The sequence below is a fragment of the Silurus meridionalis genome, chromosome 11, assembly GCF_014805685.1.
Source record: "Silurus meridionalis isolate SWU-2019-XX chromosome 11, ASM1480568v1, whole genome shotgun sequence".
In the NCBI taxonomy this organism is placed as follows: domain Eukaryota; kingdom Metazoa; phylum Chordata; class Actinopteri; order Siluriformes; family Siluridae; genus Silurus; species Silurus meridionalis.
The window spans coordinates 12,628,155-12,646,170 of NC_060894.1; the positions used below are offsets into that span (position 1 = coordinate 12,628,155).

At 41.2% G+C, this 18,016-nt stretch overlaps 1 protein-coding gene across 7 annotated transcripts; it reads left to right on the forward strand.

The window, feature by feature from the left end:
* Positions 1-793: 793 nt before the first annotated feature.
* On the forward strand, positions 794-6,655 carry si:dkey-242h9.3. 7 transcript variants are annotated; one of them, XM_046861693.1, is made up of 5 exons: positions 1,319-3,992; positions 4,101-4,206; positions 4,285-4,365; positions 4,443-4,592; positions 4,672-6,655. In XM_046861693.1, exon 1 carries the CDS (start codon positions 1,742-1,744, stop codon positions 2,996-2,998), a length of 1,257 nt encoding a protein of 418 aa, XP_046717649.1. In that variant the 5' UTR covers positions 1,319-1,741; the 3' UTR covers positions 2,999-3,992; positions 4,101-4,206; positions 4,285-4,365; positions 4,443-4,592; positions 4,672-6,655. The 7 variants fall into 7 exon arrangements, with proteins under 7 accessions (XP_046717645.1, XP_046717649.1, XP_046717648.1 ...); XM_046861692.1 differs by having other exon boundaries at positions 4,446-4,592; XM_046861689.1 differs by adding an exon at positions 794-1,027 and having other exon boundaries at positions 1,709-4,365; positions 4,446-4,592.
* The last annotated feature ends 11,361 nt before the right edge of the window (positions 6,656-18,016 follow it).

Below are 18,016 nucleotides of genomic sequence, written 5' to 3' on the forward strand. Positions count from 1 at the left end.
CTGGCATTCATCCGGCACTGGCATACAGCATGTGGGCCAAACATGGCCCAGGTTTGGGAGAGGTGGTACCGATTTTAAGGCAGCTCACAAGACATGGGCCAGATGTCATTTGTAGTATTCGGCCCAGATGTCAAGTATACATATGTGGGCCACATACGTATGGCTGATCTTAACCCATATTTAAAATCCATTTCAAATACCTTTGAGTAAAATCCCAATGTTTTAATTCACAAAGATATTTCCATCTTTCTGTGTCTAATGCCTTCAAGTTAATCCAGGCAACAATAAAGATTTATATTTCTGAATTTTGAAAATCAACTGTAATTGTTTGATTTCAGTTAAAAAGGTTTATGCGATTAATTTACACTTGTAGACAAATAAACCACCAATTAATACAGTCTAAACATTTTCATTAAATCTGAGCAAAATCTAAAACTACTGGGCATGCGCACATCAGTATGCCATTTTTGTCACACTGTATTATTATACAGTGTGACAAAAATGGCATACTGATGTGAGGTAGTACATTTCCTTTCCATAGTAAAGGAATTCTGCGGAGTCACATCTATTTATATAAAGGAATTTTGGTTGGGGTAGGTGTAGACTTTAATCAAATAAAAAATAGGTCGATTTTTTTTTTTTTTTTTTACCGGAATAACTTTTACCCAGCGTCCAGAATAACTTTTACCCAGCGTGCACCAATCATGATTTTAAAACCTGGAAATGCGAAATTGGCCTATCAGAGCAAAAGGCGCTTGTAGTTGTATTTACCCAGATTGCCGTGACACACACACAGTCTCGTATTGCCTTTATGACAAATTTTCAAATATTTGTATTTCAGATCGAATATTTTACATGTTGTAATTCAAGTTGTAGCTGGTTGTTATGATTCAAGGCTTATAACGTTTAAAGCAACAAATCTCCAACGAGGAAAATACTCCAGGAAGTGTCTGTTGAAAAAGTGGGCGGACGCGGTGTTTCTCGGGAACAGCCGCTCGCACTGAACCTGAGAAAGTCAGCAGAGTTGGTAAGTGAGAACATACATATATATCAATAAACAAATATTATATTCTTCTTAAATTTAGCCACAGTCACATGTGGATTTAATGATCAAATTAGGGATTCACGTGCTTTAAAAATAATCGCATTGCTTTTTGGTGTCCTTTGATGCAAACGGGGGGGGGGGAAATACACCTGTACGTGTATGAATAAACGAACGACGGCAAAAAAAAAAAGAAAAAAAAAAATGAATTCAGTATGCACTTAAACGAGCGCCCTTGTTTCAGTAGCAGATTAGGGTTGTAACCGTCATTTTGATGTTATTTGGTTGGAGCAAATGTCTGTAAAACTATATATTAAATCACAGTGAAAATTATACATTTTTGTTTGACCAATATTTTAGAATTTTATTAGTGGTGTATGTTGCATGTTATGTCATTGATTACTTTTTAATTAATTGTTCAGCCATGATTGCATGTATAAACAGTATTTCATTAGGTATTACATCAAACAGTATTATTTTGAGTTAAAATCTTAGAAATTAAATGTGGTTTTAATTATAATTAATGGTTTTTAATTAGTGGTTTTAATCATCAAGCGTTTTTGCTTTTTCAGAATCAAACAGAGGCTGAAAACAGCTTCTTTTTTTCTGGTATTTTATTTTCATTATAGTCTAAAACTTTTTAATAATCTGTATTTTTTTTTTTAGGAGTAAGAACAAAGGCTCCAATAAAGACAAAGTATGGAAAAGGTTTGGAAGTACAATGATAGGAGCAATTCCAGAAGGAGGGCACTAAGACTAGTCAGTGAATTGATTGACAATGAGCAACATAGGGAGGGGGAGGGGGAGGACAATTTTGAGTTAAGTGTTTGTGTTGATGATTCAGGGAAATCAGAGATGGAAATTAGTGATGATGAAGGTGACCACCAAAATATTGAGTTGGATGTTGAAGATAAGGAAGTAAACGAAGAGACTGCAGCTTCTGTTGAGGACCACTCTGATCTTGGAGAACCTTGTAGTCAGATAGATAGTGAATTGCAGAGTTCACTAGCAGATTGGGCAATTGAATTTGGAATTTCACTAATTGCTTTGTCAGCACTTCTTACCATTCTCCAAGTGAATCATTCCTCTCTGCCTAAGGATGGAAGAACGTTGCTGAAAACACGCTACAGCGTTAGCAGTATAGCTGGTGGTGTGTTCCATTATTGTGGAATTCTTAATTCTGTTTGGAAAATCCTTGATAAAGTTTGGTATACTGTGCCAGACAAACATGTCTTCAAACTACAGTTGAATTTTGATGGGCTACCACTCTTTAAGAGTAATAGTACACAGTTTTGGCCAATTCATGGTTTGCTCCAAGGTCACACTAAGGCACCTGTGTTGATTGGACTCTTTTGTGCTACTTCAAAGCCAAATTCTTTGGCTGATTATCTTCATGATCTGGTTCAGGAGTTGAAAATGTTGAGAGATGGGTTTCTGTTCAAGAAGAAAACGTTCTTTTTGCATGTTGTTTCTGTTGTGTGCGATGCCCCTGCCCGAGCCTTTATCAGAGGTGTGAAGTCACACACTGCATATCATGGATGTGAGAAGTGTCACCAAACAGGTGTTTGGAAATCTAATCGAAGGACATTTCCTGAGTTGAATGCAATGCGCAGAACTGATGAGAGTTTTAGGCAAGCAACTGATGAAGAACACATCCAGCACTCACCTCTTACAGACATTGGCATTGACATGGTCGCTTGTTTCCCACATGATTACATGCACCTGGTTTGTCTGGGTGTAATGCGGCGTCTCTTAGACTTGTGGATCAGCACCACTGGTCCCTTGCACTGTCGCATATCATCCATTCAAGCTTCCATGGTGTCAGATAGACTTATTGCCTTGAGAAATTACATTCCACATGAATTTGCTCGAAGGCCTCGGGCACTAGCAGATGATGTAGGTGGAAAGCAACAGAGCTACGCCAATTCTTGTTGTACACTGGTCCAGTTGTGCTGAACGATGTTCTAAAGCATCAAATCTACGAAAACTTCATGCTTTTGTCTGTAGCTGTGTACATTTTGGCAAGTCCAAAATTTTGCATAAAGATGAATGACCTTGCAAATACTCTGTTGCTTTCATTTGTTGAACACTTTGGCCAGCTTTGTGGTGAAGAGTTTTTGGTTTACAATATCCATGGCCTGGTGCACCTCAGTGAAGATGTCAAAATCCATGGCAATCTAGATCTTATATCAGGATTCCCCTTTGAAAATTTCTTAGAAAAACTAAAAAAACTGGTTAGAGGGCCTTGCAATCCTTTCACTCAGGTTATGCGTAGGTTGTCAGAGATAGAAAATAGCAACTACAGTTGTGATGTTCAAGAGGCAATTCAAAAATTGGATAAAGAACATACAGATGGGCCAGTACCAGAGTGCTTCTCACTACAAGCTCGTAAATTTAAAGTTCTTGCGATTGATGATATAGTTGTGAAACTCAATGAGAGAGATTCTTGTGTCAAAATCGACAATCAGTTGGTTTTAGTCCAAAACATTGTTGAGGATGAAGGTGCAGTATACCTTGTGGGCAATGAATATAAGCAAGTGGAAAACTTCTTTAAATATCCTATTGATTCAAAGGAGTTGGGAATTGATGTGGTTTCCAACCTCTCCACAAATGTTCGGTGTTTCATGACAGGAAAGAAGCTTCAGAAGTATGTGAGATTGCCATTCCGAAACAGATTTGTTGTTGTTCCACTCCTGCATCAAGAGAAATAACTCTTAAGTTGCTTTTGTATAATATTCGGCTGAGGAATACAATTCTTTGTCTCTTAAGATGTTTCACATTGTTGTCTTTGACAAGACAAATGAGGTTGAAGTTGTGCCTTCAGTCTGGATTAAAAACGGAGAGTGCATGTGGCCTCCAAATAAAAGTGATATAACAAAAGCTGTAAAATCTCAAAAGAGTCCTGGAGATGATTGGAAGCCCCATAAGGCCAGAATTATTTTCACATCATGTGAGTTATGTTTTGCCACCACTTCCTTTAAATGAATTAATAGTAATTTAATTTAAAATCACTGTTTTACTTTTTACATTTCTTCTTTTTGTGATGCCACTTTTCCAGTTAGCTACAAGGAGGCAAGACGTAAACTACCTCTAGCTGTTAATCACACAGACATTGATTAGACCGATGGAGGGAACTCACCCATTACATTTCAAAGAAAAAGAAAGTAGGGTTTTTGGTTTGTGTGTTTTGCACCACATTTAAAAATAAAAGTATATTTTGAAATTGATAAATGTGTTGTTAGACCCAAGAACATTCTTTTCCCTGGAGAAGATGATGATAGTGAGATGGAAGGACACCAGAAAGAACCAAAGTCAAAAAAAGGGTAAGAAGCATCTGCTTTTTATAATGATAATTTATTTCACCACAGCAGATAAATGACTGAAATTTTGTACTTTTAAGCAGAAGGTATTCCATACCTGATGCTCCAAAAATCGCTAGACAACACAAATTAGACCCAGGAAAGCCAAGCTTCCCAAAGCTCTGCCACAGTACTCCTGACCTCCCTAATGATGAGATGAAACTCATTAAAGGAACAAAGTCAAGAAAAAGGTAAGAAGCATCAGCCTTTTTAAGTTACAGTGCATTTTATCACAGCTGTTAAAGGACTAAGATATTTTGTACTTTGCAGGAGGCATGCCTTATGTTGAGTTGTGCTACACTACTGTTGCAGCTAGCAATGCATCCTGGAGATTAATTATCTTTAGCCGTTTTAGGCATATTTATTAAACTTCTGCTGACACATCAGTCTCACGGTCAGAGCAGCTCACATACATACATACAGAGAAGAACCATACACACATGGGACAAACATTAACGCAATATAGTCACCATAGTCAACACTTTAGTACCCCTAGTGGCTTACTCATATGCACAACACAGAAGAACTATACAACATTACATCACATACAACTGAGGACATTATAAACATATTTTAACACCCCCACTTGTAACCAGGTTGCTATTTAACAAAACAAAAATAAATAAATAAATAAATAAATAGAAGATATAATAAGTGTGGACCCTTGTCATACACATATTAATCTCCAAAAAGAACACTTGCAAACCTAGTTAGTTTTAACTTAGTTGCAAGTTTGGTCATTACATCAGCAATCATGTTATCACTAGAACAATACATTAAAGTCACTCTTCCTTCATTCACAATAGACCTGATAAAGTGATACTTTATGTCTATGTGTTTACATCTCCGTCTGTTTACAGGGTTTTTGGCAAGAGCAATTGTTCCCTGATTATCCTCATGTACTACAGTTTGTACATACTTATAGTTATCTATACCTTCTAGTAAATGCTCTGGGTACAAACACTCTTGTATGGCTGAAGCAAGTGCCATATATTCTGCTTCGCACGTGGAAAGCGCCACAGTTGGCTGTTTTCTAGTCTTCCATGACACTAGAGAGCTGTTTTGGCTTAAACTCACACAGTATCCGGTAGTACTGCGTCTATCACTGGTATCAGCTGCCCAGTCAGCATCACTGTAGGCTTGTATACCTAAATTCTCACAGTCATTTCTCCTAAAACTTAACCCTTTCTCTGCTGTACCTTTGAGATATCGAAACACATGTTTCACAGTGACCCATTGTTCTTATGTAGGTTCAGCAAAATACTGTGATAATCTGCTCACAACAAAACTCAAATCTGGTCTGGTACAAACAGTCAGGTATATAAGACTTCCCACAGCTTCTCTGTACATTTTTACATCTTTCATCTTTACTGCATTTTCAGTATATTCTAATTTCTGTTCACATGGTGTTTTTCTGATCCTACAGTCTTGCATATTAAAACGCTGTAGTATCTTGTTAGTGTATTTTTCCTGTGTCATTTTTATACACCCATCTGACAAATTAAAATCAATACCCAGAAAATGTTTCAGTTTACCCAGATCTTTCATTTTAAACTTTTCTGCAAGCATCTCTTTCACTTCTTTTAGTCTCTCTTGATTGCTTGCAGCAATAATTAAATCATCAACCCATGTAATTATGATCACTTTCCCTTCTTTTGACTCTTTGGCATAATCTCAGAAAGACAATCGTGAAAATCCTATTCCAGTTTCGCCGGATTGTTTCAAACCGTAAAGTGATTTCTCTAGTTTGTAAACTATACCCTCTTTCTCTTGGTAACCCTCTGGTGGATTGATGTAGATCTCATAGTCTATAGGAGCATGCAAGTATGCGGTTTTCACGTCCATGATGCAGGAGTAAATTTTCCTGTGCCGCTTTCTGTAGCACCACCCTCACACTTGCCAAGTCTGCAGTGGGCGAAAATGTCTCTCCATAGTCTATTCCCATTCTCTGGTTGTAACCTTTGGCCACAAACCTGGCTTTGTATTTGTCTTTTCCATCTACATCAGTCTTTATAGAGTAGACCCATCTACCCCCCACTGTTTTCTTGCCTTTTGGCAGTGGGGTAAACGTTTTGTTCTCGTTTAGAGACTGGATTTCTTCGTCCATGGCTTTTATCCATTCTTTTGAATTAGTTGACATCATTGCTCCCTCAAAAGTCTGTGGAATGCCACACACCGCTCTGCAGCAATAATCTATTGTGATATTCACCTCATCATTATCACTGTCTTCAGTCACGAAGTCATCCAAGTAACTTGGTGTTTTCTCTCTGGTCGGATATCTCCTACTCGGTTCACCATTTGTCACATTTTGTAAATGATTGCGGTCCCTTGATCTGGTTGCTTCACTTAGACTATCACTATCTGTACTTTTACTTTGTACACTTGGCTCTGGAGCATTTTCTGTACTCCTACTCTGTGTAGTCTCACCGGTCTTGGGTTTTACTCCGACATAAACATCACTTAGATCTTGCTCACCCGTCTGTGTCTGTTTTTCCGCAGCCGCTTTGCTCACAAATTTTACTAGTCTGTGTTTTTGTACTTTGTTTGTATCTGGATGATACACCAAATACGCTAGGCTGTTCTTGTTGTAGCCTACAAAACGTCCTTGGTCACATCTGGAATCAAATTTTCCTTTTTCCTGTTTGTATGTGTAGCATATAGATCCAAACTTTTGCATTTTTGACACATTAGGCTTCTTGTCTGTTATTGATTCATAAGGAGTCTGTCCCGTATGCTTGTTAAAACACCTGTTGCGTACCACTGCTGCTGTTTGTATTGCGTAGTGCCATAGTTGCTTTGGTAATGCACTTTCAACTAACATGCACCTTCCCATCTCAAAAAGAGTACGCCAATTCGTCTCCGCAGTTCCGTTTTGGTGTGGGGAATACGGAGCTGACGTTTCATGCCTGATTTTGTTTTTCCTCAATAATGCTTGAAAGTCATTGCATGTAAACTCGGTCCCATTGTCGGATCTTATGCACCTCACTTTCCCGTAAGGGGATACATCAGCTAGAAATTTTTCAGTAGCCTGTACGGTGTCACTTTTCCTCTTTAGTAAGTATACGAACACTGCGCTCGAATAGTCGTCAGTGAATGACTGCACATATTTGTAACCGTCCATCAATTCTGTGGCTACTGGTCCTGTGAGGTCTGTGTGTACCATCTGTAAGGGTGCCTTTGATCTGACACCAGGGTCCCTATTTCTGGTTTGGGCAAACTTTCCCTGAATACACACCTCACACTCTTGTTCGGGTCTGCCAGTTTTACCTTTGATCTTCATACCTTCAACAATACCCTGCAACTTGATAACGTCTTCATAGTTACAGTGGCCTAAGATCTCGTGCCATGTTTGTATGTCGTGGCAGGCATTACACTTATCATTGGATTCAGTTCCAGTATGCAAATAATATAACTTGTCGTATACGTGTATGTTAAATCTGGTACAGTTTATCAGGGTGTCTTTATTTTCTTTGAAAACAACCGTAGCCCCTTTTGCGATCGCTGCTTTCACTGAAAAATGCTTTGAGGATATGATGGTATAAACAAAGCGTCTTTTAGTATTGCTTTGCGTTGCTGTCCTCCGCTGTCGATGAGGAAAACTTCAGCATTTCCCTTATGCTGAGCGACTCCGTTGCATCGAGTGCCGTCTGCCAGCTCGACACTGTGCTTTTCAGGCCTGAATGTGCTGTCGAAGCTCTTGAACATAGTTATGTTCGTGATGATATGAGAGGTAGCACCCGTGTCCACCATTAGACCATTTTCCTTGATGCTGCACGTTGGCTGCCTCTGGATACCGGTCTCTCTGTCTCTCATCTTGAACGCGTAGTCCTCGACATCTTCGGAGGCTTTACTCACACCATTCTTTTTGTCTTTAATGTCCTTATGCCTACACGTTGCGTCTTTGTGTGTCCCTTCTGCAGATACTACACCACACTTTTTGTCGACATGTTCTAGCTCGATGGCCTTTGGTACCACACTTAAAACACATTACCTCAGCATCGTCTTTGCTCCACTCATGTGTGTTCGTCTTTGCGGGTCGCCGTCCAGCTTTCCAATGAGTTTTTATCACACTGTTGCTTGACTCAGCTGATTTTATCTTTTCTGTTTCTTCAAAATTGCGTAGTTTAGTCTTGAACTCAGCAAACGTGATTTTATCATCTGTATGTGCCACATGTATTGCGAATGGCTTAAAACTCTCAGGCAATCCTTTTAAGACCATAGCCACTAACAGTCCGTCTCCTAACGTTTCACCTGCGTTACACAGTGCCGTGATGGTGATCTCTGCTCTGATGATATAGTCCATTACACTTTCATCGTTTGCTTTTTGAAGCGACGTCAACATAGTGTATAAACTTATTATACGGGGCTTTCCCTTCCCTGCATAATATCCTCTCAGTATTTCTAGAGCTTTTTTTTTTTACCTGGCCCAATTTAGGACCAGTTATGGGTATTTAACTTGGCTGAGACTTGGGCCAGTTATGACACAGAGCTCCACTTCAACTCAGATGCCAGCAAGGTGGAGGTGGGGTACTGGTATGGGCAGGTATTATTAAAGATGAGCTAGTTGGACCTTTTCGGGTTGAAAATGGACTAAAAAGCAACTCTCAGACCTACTGTCTATTTTTAGAAGACACTTTCTTCAAGCAGTGGTACAGGAAAAAGTCTGCATCTTTCAAGAAGACTTTGATTTTTATGCAAGACAACACTCCTGTGTACATGTACACACACACACACCCAAAACACATTTTGTCAAAAACAATAGCACATCAATATCCAAAATGTATGTATGTGTACGTATGTATGTATAACTTGGTGTGTGTGTGTGTGTGTGTGTGTGTGTGTGTGTGTGTGTATATATATATATATAATATGTGTGTGTGTGTGTGTGTCAGGCGAAAGAACGTGCCGGAAACCGCAAACAGCAAAACCGCAAAGAAACTCCAGGTTCAATAACCCTGGTGAAAACTATGGTTAGACAAAACACAGAGTCCTGCAACCAATGATAAACTTGAACAGCGTGCCAGGATAGTCCGACAGTGTTCCTTAGCCTAAGCTGTAGAACGGACAATGAGCTGGTGGAGGAACGGGGGTTATGTAGCATGGGAACTAATGAGGGCCAGGTGTAGCTGATTAGTAAGTGGGAAAGCTGCTTGGAGTGATCGATGAAGGTGTGGCTGGTGGATCCCTGACTCTCTCTCTCTCTCTCTCTCTCTCTCTCTCTCTCTCTATATATATATATATATATATATATATATATATATATATATATATATATATATATATATAATTATATACACACAAAGTTATAAATAATTTTTTTTTAATTATTCATTTATTTATTTATTTATTTTTTCACTTTTTGAGCTTTCTATACATACAGGTATTATGTCATTTCGTGCTGTGTTTTCCTGCCTGGCTGTCAATGCTAAATAAATTGCTAAAGAAATAAATTCTTCAGAGCTGCATTTCTGTCGGCACGACACGCGGCTAACCCTAGAAATATGATGTCGTTAAAGGATGCAGAAAAACTAGTTCATGCTTTTGTTACTTCTAGATTAGACTACTGTAACGCTTTACTGTTTGGGTGTGCGAGTAAGTGCATAAATAAGCTTCAGTTAGTTTAGAATGCAGCAGCAAGAGTCCTCACTAGATCTAGGAAATATGACCACATCACCCCTGTTTTAATCAATCTACACTGGCTCCCAATCAAATCTCGCATTGATTATAAAATATTACTACTGACGTATAAAGCACTTAACGGTCTCGCACCACAGTATCTGAGTGAACTTCTGTACCAGTATGATCCTCCATGCCTACTTAGATCAAAAGATGCTGGCTATCTGTTATTTCCTCAAATAATGAAGACTACAGCAGGGGGCAGATCTTTCTCTTATAAAGCCCCACAGTTATGGAACAGCCTTCCAACCAGTGTTCGGGACTCGGACACAGTCTCAGTGTTCAAGTATGAGGTTGAAAACTTATTTATTTAGTCAAGCCTTTTATCAGTAGGTTTTTCTTAGGTAAAGGCTCAGATCTGGAGGGAACATGGATATAGAGTGTTTGGTGAACTGGTATATTTGTATGCTGTCGTCCCCTCACATTCACACGTTCACTCGGGTTTGCTGACGGTGGTGTGGTGGGTCGTCTTCTTATCCCAGAGATCCCTCATGTCTGTGTTACCTTCTGGTTCTCCCTTTTAGTTATGCTGCCATAGCGAGTCTTGCGAGTCAAACTGCACAGTGACAGCACAACTTTCATACACCAATAGGGACACTTAATAATCCATATCCTTCTCTTCCCATCACCCTCTCTCTCTCTCTCTCTCTCTCTCTCTCTCTCTCTCTCTCTCTCTCTCTGTCGAGTTAAACATGCTCCTGAGGCTCCAGTGACCACTGTTCCTGCCCCTCTCCCCTCTGTGGATCTTCACACTTCTGTGCAGCTTGGGACGGTTTCTCATCAACACCTTGGGTGGTTCCATGTAATTCCGGAGTAGAACGGGTGCTTATGGATGGATTGGACTGTAGTTGGTGACGGCGGTCTGCTGCACTGACTCGGGAGTGCAGTTTGCTTCTGATCATCATCACTGTACCCCGCAGCATTGTATATCTGCTTCAAATGGACATTTGGTGCAACCCAGATGAGGATGGGTTCCCTCTTGGGTCTGGTTCCTCTCAAGGTTTCTTCTTTATGCCATCTCGGGGAGTTTTTCCTTGCCACAGTTGCTCATCAGGGACAAACATACTTACAAAGAACATATTTACGTTTAATCACCACATTATCTGTGTAAAGCTGCTTTGAGACGATGTTCATTGTTAAAAGCGCTATACAAATAAAAATGAATTGAATTGAATTGAATTAACCCATCCAGCTGAATGGCAGCGTCCAGAACTCTGTCGCGCAGCCCTGTTTCAGTGAACACGAAGATGCAGCAGTGTCTGCACTCACGCCAAGTACCTTGTTGGAGTCTGATGTAGTCCAATTTGTTGTATCCAAAATAATTGTATATTAAAAAAAAATAGAAATTCAGTCACAGGAGTATTTCCTGCCAGAATAAACTACATGACCTGTGACCTCTCTCTTTACACAAATATTAATAAAAAAAATGTTGCTTGCAAGACATTATTTTAACTTCGCCTACTGTACATCATATTGTTAATGGACTAGACTACTTAGCATTGCAATGGAATTACTACTAATAGAACACGACTTACCACACAGTGCAAGGCAACCAGTGACTTTCAAGTCTGCTTTTTCATACACGCACACACGCACACACACACACAAAGAAAGTAATAATTATTTAAGCTATTTAAGCAATCACTGGATAGGGGATAACATTGTTTTATTACCTTTAAAGACCAGAATCCAGTCACTGAGACAAGCCAGTAGCATAATAAAATACATTTTACGTCATTTATTCTTTCCCCATTTAGACAATGACATTAACCACATTCCTTGGACCAAAGTTACCAAAATAACAAAGTTACCAAAATAACTAAAGAACAAAATATGGTTTATTGGCTAACAAATAAATCTAATTTACCTAAAGTCAACTTTGTCTGAGAGCAAATTTATTGATAGTGTGGATAGGGTAAGTTTTGTTTTGCAGTGTTACACTGTCACTGCAAAACAAAACTTACCCTTTATTCTCTTCTTCACATATGGCCCCTACCTGACTCAAGGACTGGGAGATGAAAAAAGCAGCAGGTGGAGGACAAGACTGTGCAAGGGAGAGATCTGTGGTGATAAGAGATGAAGGAGAGACAGGGGTAAAAAAAAAAATAATATTGGAAGCTGGTATGTTTGAAGGACCTGATAAGTGAATAAAAAATTCAGAATGGAAAATTTTTACTAGTATTTTCTTTATTAGTGTTGGCAGATTGGGCAGATTTTGATTGGTTTTAAGTTGTACTACATGGGATAAAATGTGCTTGGACAGGTGGAAATTTGATATCTCTGTTGTGCCAAATGACAGACATGAAAATTAGTTTACAATGTGTGTTATCATTGTCTCTTCCTGTACACAGCAGTCAATGGGGTACTTACCTAATTTCAACGGTGCAGGCATCGGTTCAGAGTTCTAATAGAAGTCTGTGGGAATCCCTGCACTTAAAAAAAATGATGCCAAGGGGGTCCGAGTTTGTCAAAAAGTGAAGCCAGAGATCCTGACCAAGGGTCTGAATGTTACGAGTTGGGAGTAAAAATTACACATTCGTGTTGGCCCTGTCGGACGAAAGGAAAGCAGTTATTTTTCTAACTTCGCTCTGTGTTTCACTATGGGTATTGCTTTGGGCGTGACCAACTACGGTTGGCTCTGCCCCACCTTTATTCCTCAGATCGACCCCTTCTAATATCATTCGCGCTTTCATCCCGTGAGGGACTGCATTAAGCTCTCTCAGCACATCCAGTTCCCGGCTGGTTTTTGCTTAACTGTTCATCGTGCGGGCCGTCATTGGATTCCGCCACCAAACGCGAGACCAGTCATACAGGATCGTGCTGAGCAACGTCATGGTATAGCGTCCGCGGCGAGGCGAGCTATTACTTTTTTGACCTGCCAGGTATTAAATTACACCGTAGGGACTTAGTAGCGTCAAGCTAACTACAGGCTTAGCGCGTCAAGGCGAAGCCTTCGGAGGGCTAACTACTCTGCGAACATTGGCAGACTAACGTGTTGTGACGAGTCTCGTTTTCGCTGTACTCAGCCATGTCAACGGTCATCCCCCCCACCAAAGGGAATGAGTCGAGGGTCAGGAAGGTTGCATTCTGCCCGTGTCCATCATCATGTGGAGGAACCATCTCGGGCAGGGACCCTCACCTGATGTGCATCGGTGTGCATGGGCCCGAAGCACGCTCAAACATTGCTCGCGGACCCGCAAGCATGCATTCACATGCGTCAATGGCGGTAAAAATTTTGGAGAGACGACTGAGAGTGGCGGTGGCTAACCTGCAGGACCCGTGTCTGTCTGGCGGCGCCACAAAGTCTACAGCCTTTGAACATCAGCCTGTGATGAGGACGCAGAGGGTGATGTGAATTCTGACCTCTTTGACTTGGATATGGAGGATGAGAATGAGGATGACAGTCGGGTCCCAACAGTCGAGACCCCAGAGCGCTCGCAGGCGGAAGGTAACCTGCACAAGGTATGCAAGCTAGGACTAGCTGGGCCCATGGCCCAGGACACGGAGGGAGCTGTGAGAGACCTTTACAATGGGAAAAGGCTGCCGCCTGCTCAACCCACTGCTGGAGAGCTCCTGCCTGCTGTGCTGGCTTGCATAAAGGAGATGTCTCATTATTGGTCTAGACCTTTCAAGAGCAAGCTTCCTGTGAAAGGGTCCTCTAAGCTGGAGATTCAGGGGATGGAAGAGCTGGGGTTGACCTGACCCCCAGCAGTGGAGCCTTCGGTGGCCTACCACCTCCATCCAAATCAGCGATCTATCTCTGCCTCCTCTCAAATTTTGCTGCCTGGAAAAAATCGAACGATTGATGGCATCCATCCATCAGAGGATGTACAAATATGTGGCGCAGTCAGTGTGCTCGCTAACTTTACGGTGACTTTACTGTCCATGTACCAGGCGGAGATTTTGGAGGAGATGGGGCGACAGTTCGACACAGGAGTACCTAACCCGGCACTTTGGGATGAGACCTGTGCGTTGAATGACCTAGTCCTGCGCTCTTCACGAGGTGCGGTTAAGGGCTGCGGCCGCGTGATAAGTTTAGCTTTGTTAAGTGAGAGAGTGTTGTGGCTTAACCTGTCAGGCTGAGGCGACACACAGAAAGGTAATGGATGCTGCCTACGACCCCGCTAAAGGTCTGTTTGGTCCAGCTCTCGAGAAAATGAGAGAAACCAGCACTCTCAGAAAACAAGAGGACAAAGCTTTCAACCGCTGTTTACCTCTCAAGCTGACTCAGAACCCGCCCCCCAACTGACATGCAAATGTTCGTTCCCCTGTCCTCTTTTCTCCGCCGGCGAAAAAGAGGAGGAGGAAACACAGGCCAGTTTTGAGTTTTGTAAGGAATTCGAGGTTCGAGGAATAATGACCGTCGCAGGGCTCCTGCTGAATGGATGCGATGATGCAATCTTTATTGCACAAACGTCTGAACTGATTGGTCAGTGTCACCAAGCACTCACGACATATGTTCAGTCGCACAATCAGTTCAGACGTTTGCGCAATAAAGATTGCATCATCGCATCCATGCCGCAGGCTGAGGGTGATATGCAACCCAAGTTCAAAAATAAAAAAAACACAATAAATGGGCTACTTTCGCATCCAGGCGGTCAGCCGAGGGTGTTAGTGTGCAAAAATACCAAGAAATTAGCATGCACACCCCTAGTATTACCGCTGGAGGGCTCACTCACTCGAATGGCGGAGCCCTGTGACGGTCGTGACACCATCAAAATTGTTCCCTTTCTGCGTGCCTCCTCAATTGGCGCACATGCGCTATGCATCCGTGGGTGTTGAGCACGAATTTGCGGGGATACAGGCTTCAATTCGCCATGAAACCACCCAGGTTCAATGGTGTGTTGCTCTCAGTGGCTGAAGGACAGTCGGCTCGTGTCCTAACGGCCGAGATTGACTTTCTTTTGAGCAAAAGAGAAAGTCGTGGATCAGAGTTGTTCCAGAGGGGGAAAGCCATTAGGGCTTTTACTCCCGATACTTTGTGATCCCGAAGAGAGAAAGCACATCTGTTCGTCCGATCTTGGACTTGCATGTGTTAAACAAGCACCTGAGAATATATACTTCTCATTCTGTTTAGAATGTTGACACACAAAGCAGTCTGTCGGTTGATCCGTCCAAATGATTGGTTTGTGACGATCGATCTATCGGATGCGTATTTTAACATAGACGTTTACCTGTCACACAGAAAATATCTGAAGTTTGCACACAGAGGCACTGCCTACGAGTTTCAAACCATTCTGTTTGGACGGTCTCCTGCTCCAAGAATTTCAGCAAATGTGTGGAAGCGGCTCTTTTACCGTTGAGAAACAACGGGATACAGATTTTGTCTTATATAGACAATTATCTGATATGCTCCTCGTTGAGAGAGCGAGCGATTAAAGATGCGTAGAGCGTAGTCACGCATCTCTGCAACTTGGGATTCAGAATAAACAGGGAAAAAAGCTGCTTGAGTTCCGCGCAGTGCGCAGAATATCTAGGACTCAGTATAGATTCCCTCTCCTATCGAGTCACACTGACGGAGAGGAGAATTGCATCTCATACACTGTCTCTCCCGTTTTCAGGCGGGGACTATGGTCCCGTTACGAGTGTGCATATGAATGCTGGGTTTAATGGCCTCTGTGATTTCTGTGGTGCATCTGGGACTTCTCATGAGGAGAGATTTTCAGAGATGGGTCGCACGTTTGCGGTTATGTACCAGACGTCACCTCAATCGGCCGGTCAAAATAACGCATGTGTGCGTCGAAGCGCTCCTCCAATGGGGATGACGATGGACGCGTCTTTGGGGGGCTGGGGCGCGACCCTGATGGGCAGAGCTGTGAATGACGTTTGGCCTCCACAACTAATCCTAGTCATCTAAACTACTTGGAGTTGTTGGCAGTGTTTCTAGCACTGAAACATTTTTTGGCTTTCATAAAGGGCCGACATGTACTAGTGAAATCTGACAATTCCGCGGTGGTCGCATACATCAACCGGCGGGTGTGTGAGCGCTCCCTCCAGTTACATCAGTTAGTGAGGAAACTGATAATGTGGTGCAACACGAGGCTTTTATCCATCAGGGTGACTCATGTTCCAGGCACATGGAACAAGGGTGCGGATTTGTTGTCCATGGGAAACCCCCTGTACAGGGAATGGAAACTGCACACCCAGGTGGTGGAGCAGATAAGGGACAAAGGGTTGGGTGCACCGTTGGGTGTGGATGATTTAGCCCACCCATGGCCAAACGTCCTTCTCTTTGCATTTCCTCCACTAAGCTTGATTTCCCCGACCCTAGCCAGGGTCAGGGAACTCGGCTTGTCACTGGTTCTGATAGCTCCACGCTGGGCCATGGACTATGATGTTTGCGAATGATATTGTTGTTTGTGGTGAGAATAGGGAGCAGGTTGAGAAAAGCCTGTAGAGGTGGAGGTACTTGCGGGAAAGAAGGGGAATGAAAGTCAGTAGGTGTAAGACAAGAGTACATGTGTGTGAATGAGAGGAAGGGCAGTGGAGTGGTGCAGTTGCAGGGAGAAGAGGTGGAGAAGTTCAGGTACCTGGGGTCAAAAGTGCAAAGTAGTGCAGAGTGTGTTAGAGAAGTAAAAAAAAGAGTGGAGTGGGTGGAGAAGAGTGGCAGGAGTAATCTGTGATAGAAGGGTATCTGCAAGAGTGGAAGGGAAAGTTTATAGGATTGTGGTGAAACCCACAGTGTTGTATGGTTTAGAGACAGTGGCATTGAGTAAAAGACAGGAAGTGGAGCTGGAGGTAGCAGAGCTAAAGATGTTGAGGTTTTTGCTGGGAGTGACGAGGATGGACAGGATTAGGAAAGAGTTTATTAGAGGGACAGTGCATGTAAGACGTTTTGGAGACAAAGCGAGGGAGGAGAGATTAGGATGGTTTGGACATGTTCAGATGAGGGACATGGGGTATATCGGGTATAATGCTGAGGATGGAGCCGCCAGGAAGGAGGAAAAGAGGAAGACCATGGAGGAGGTTTATGGATGTGGTAAGGGAAGACATGCGGGTAGTTGGGTTGAAAGAGGCAGATGTAGAGGACAGGGGGGGAATGGAGATAGATGATCCGCTGTGGCGACCCCTAATGGGCTGAAAAGAAGCAGAAGAAGAAAGTTATAATTATGTGAAAACATGAATGTTCACGTCACTTATTAGTTTTTTGGGGGGTTTTTGTTAACTTATTGCACTTTTTAATGTTTTGTTTTTTATGAAATTCTGGTTAATAACATGAAAGTTAATATTTTCATAATAATAGGCATAATTTGGGCAAAACATGATTTGTTACGGCACCTTTTTGTTTTCCGTTCACTTATTGCACCTTTAACAATTTTTTATTAATAATGAATATAAAATGAATATAAATTAATGAATATAAAAATTCATATTTTCAAAATAACTCAATTTTATAAAAAAATATGATTACAATGTTAAATCATATTTCATAATAACTATCATATTTATTTTTACACAATAGAAAGTCTTATTTTAGTTACAATATGATTTGCCATGGTACCTTTTCACTTTTCGTTCACTTATTTTATTTTTTTACCAGTTTTGCATAAAATTTTTCAAGCGAGTCATATGTTTTGTTAAAACAATTTGTCATATCACTTTTTTTGTTAACTCATTGTACTTTTTTCCTGAATTATTCTTAAGAACATGAAAATTCATATTTTTCTAATAACTATCGTTTTTTTAAGAAAAACGTTTTTAATATTTCAATCAAAACATGATTTGTCATGGCGCCTTTGTGATTGTTGTTCAGTAATTGCAATATAATGAATATAAAAAGTCATATTTTTGAATACATTTAATTTGCCCTGTCACCATTTTCGCTTTCTTATTTCACTTTTTAATGGATTTTAATGAAGTTGTGTTTTTGAATATGAAAGAAATATTTTAACAATAACTATTATATTGTTATGATGAAAGCTATCAGTTTGTCAAAACA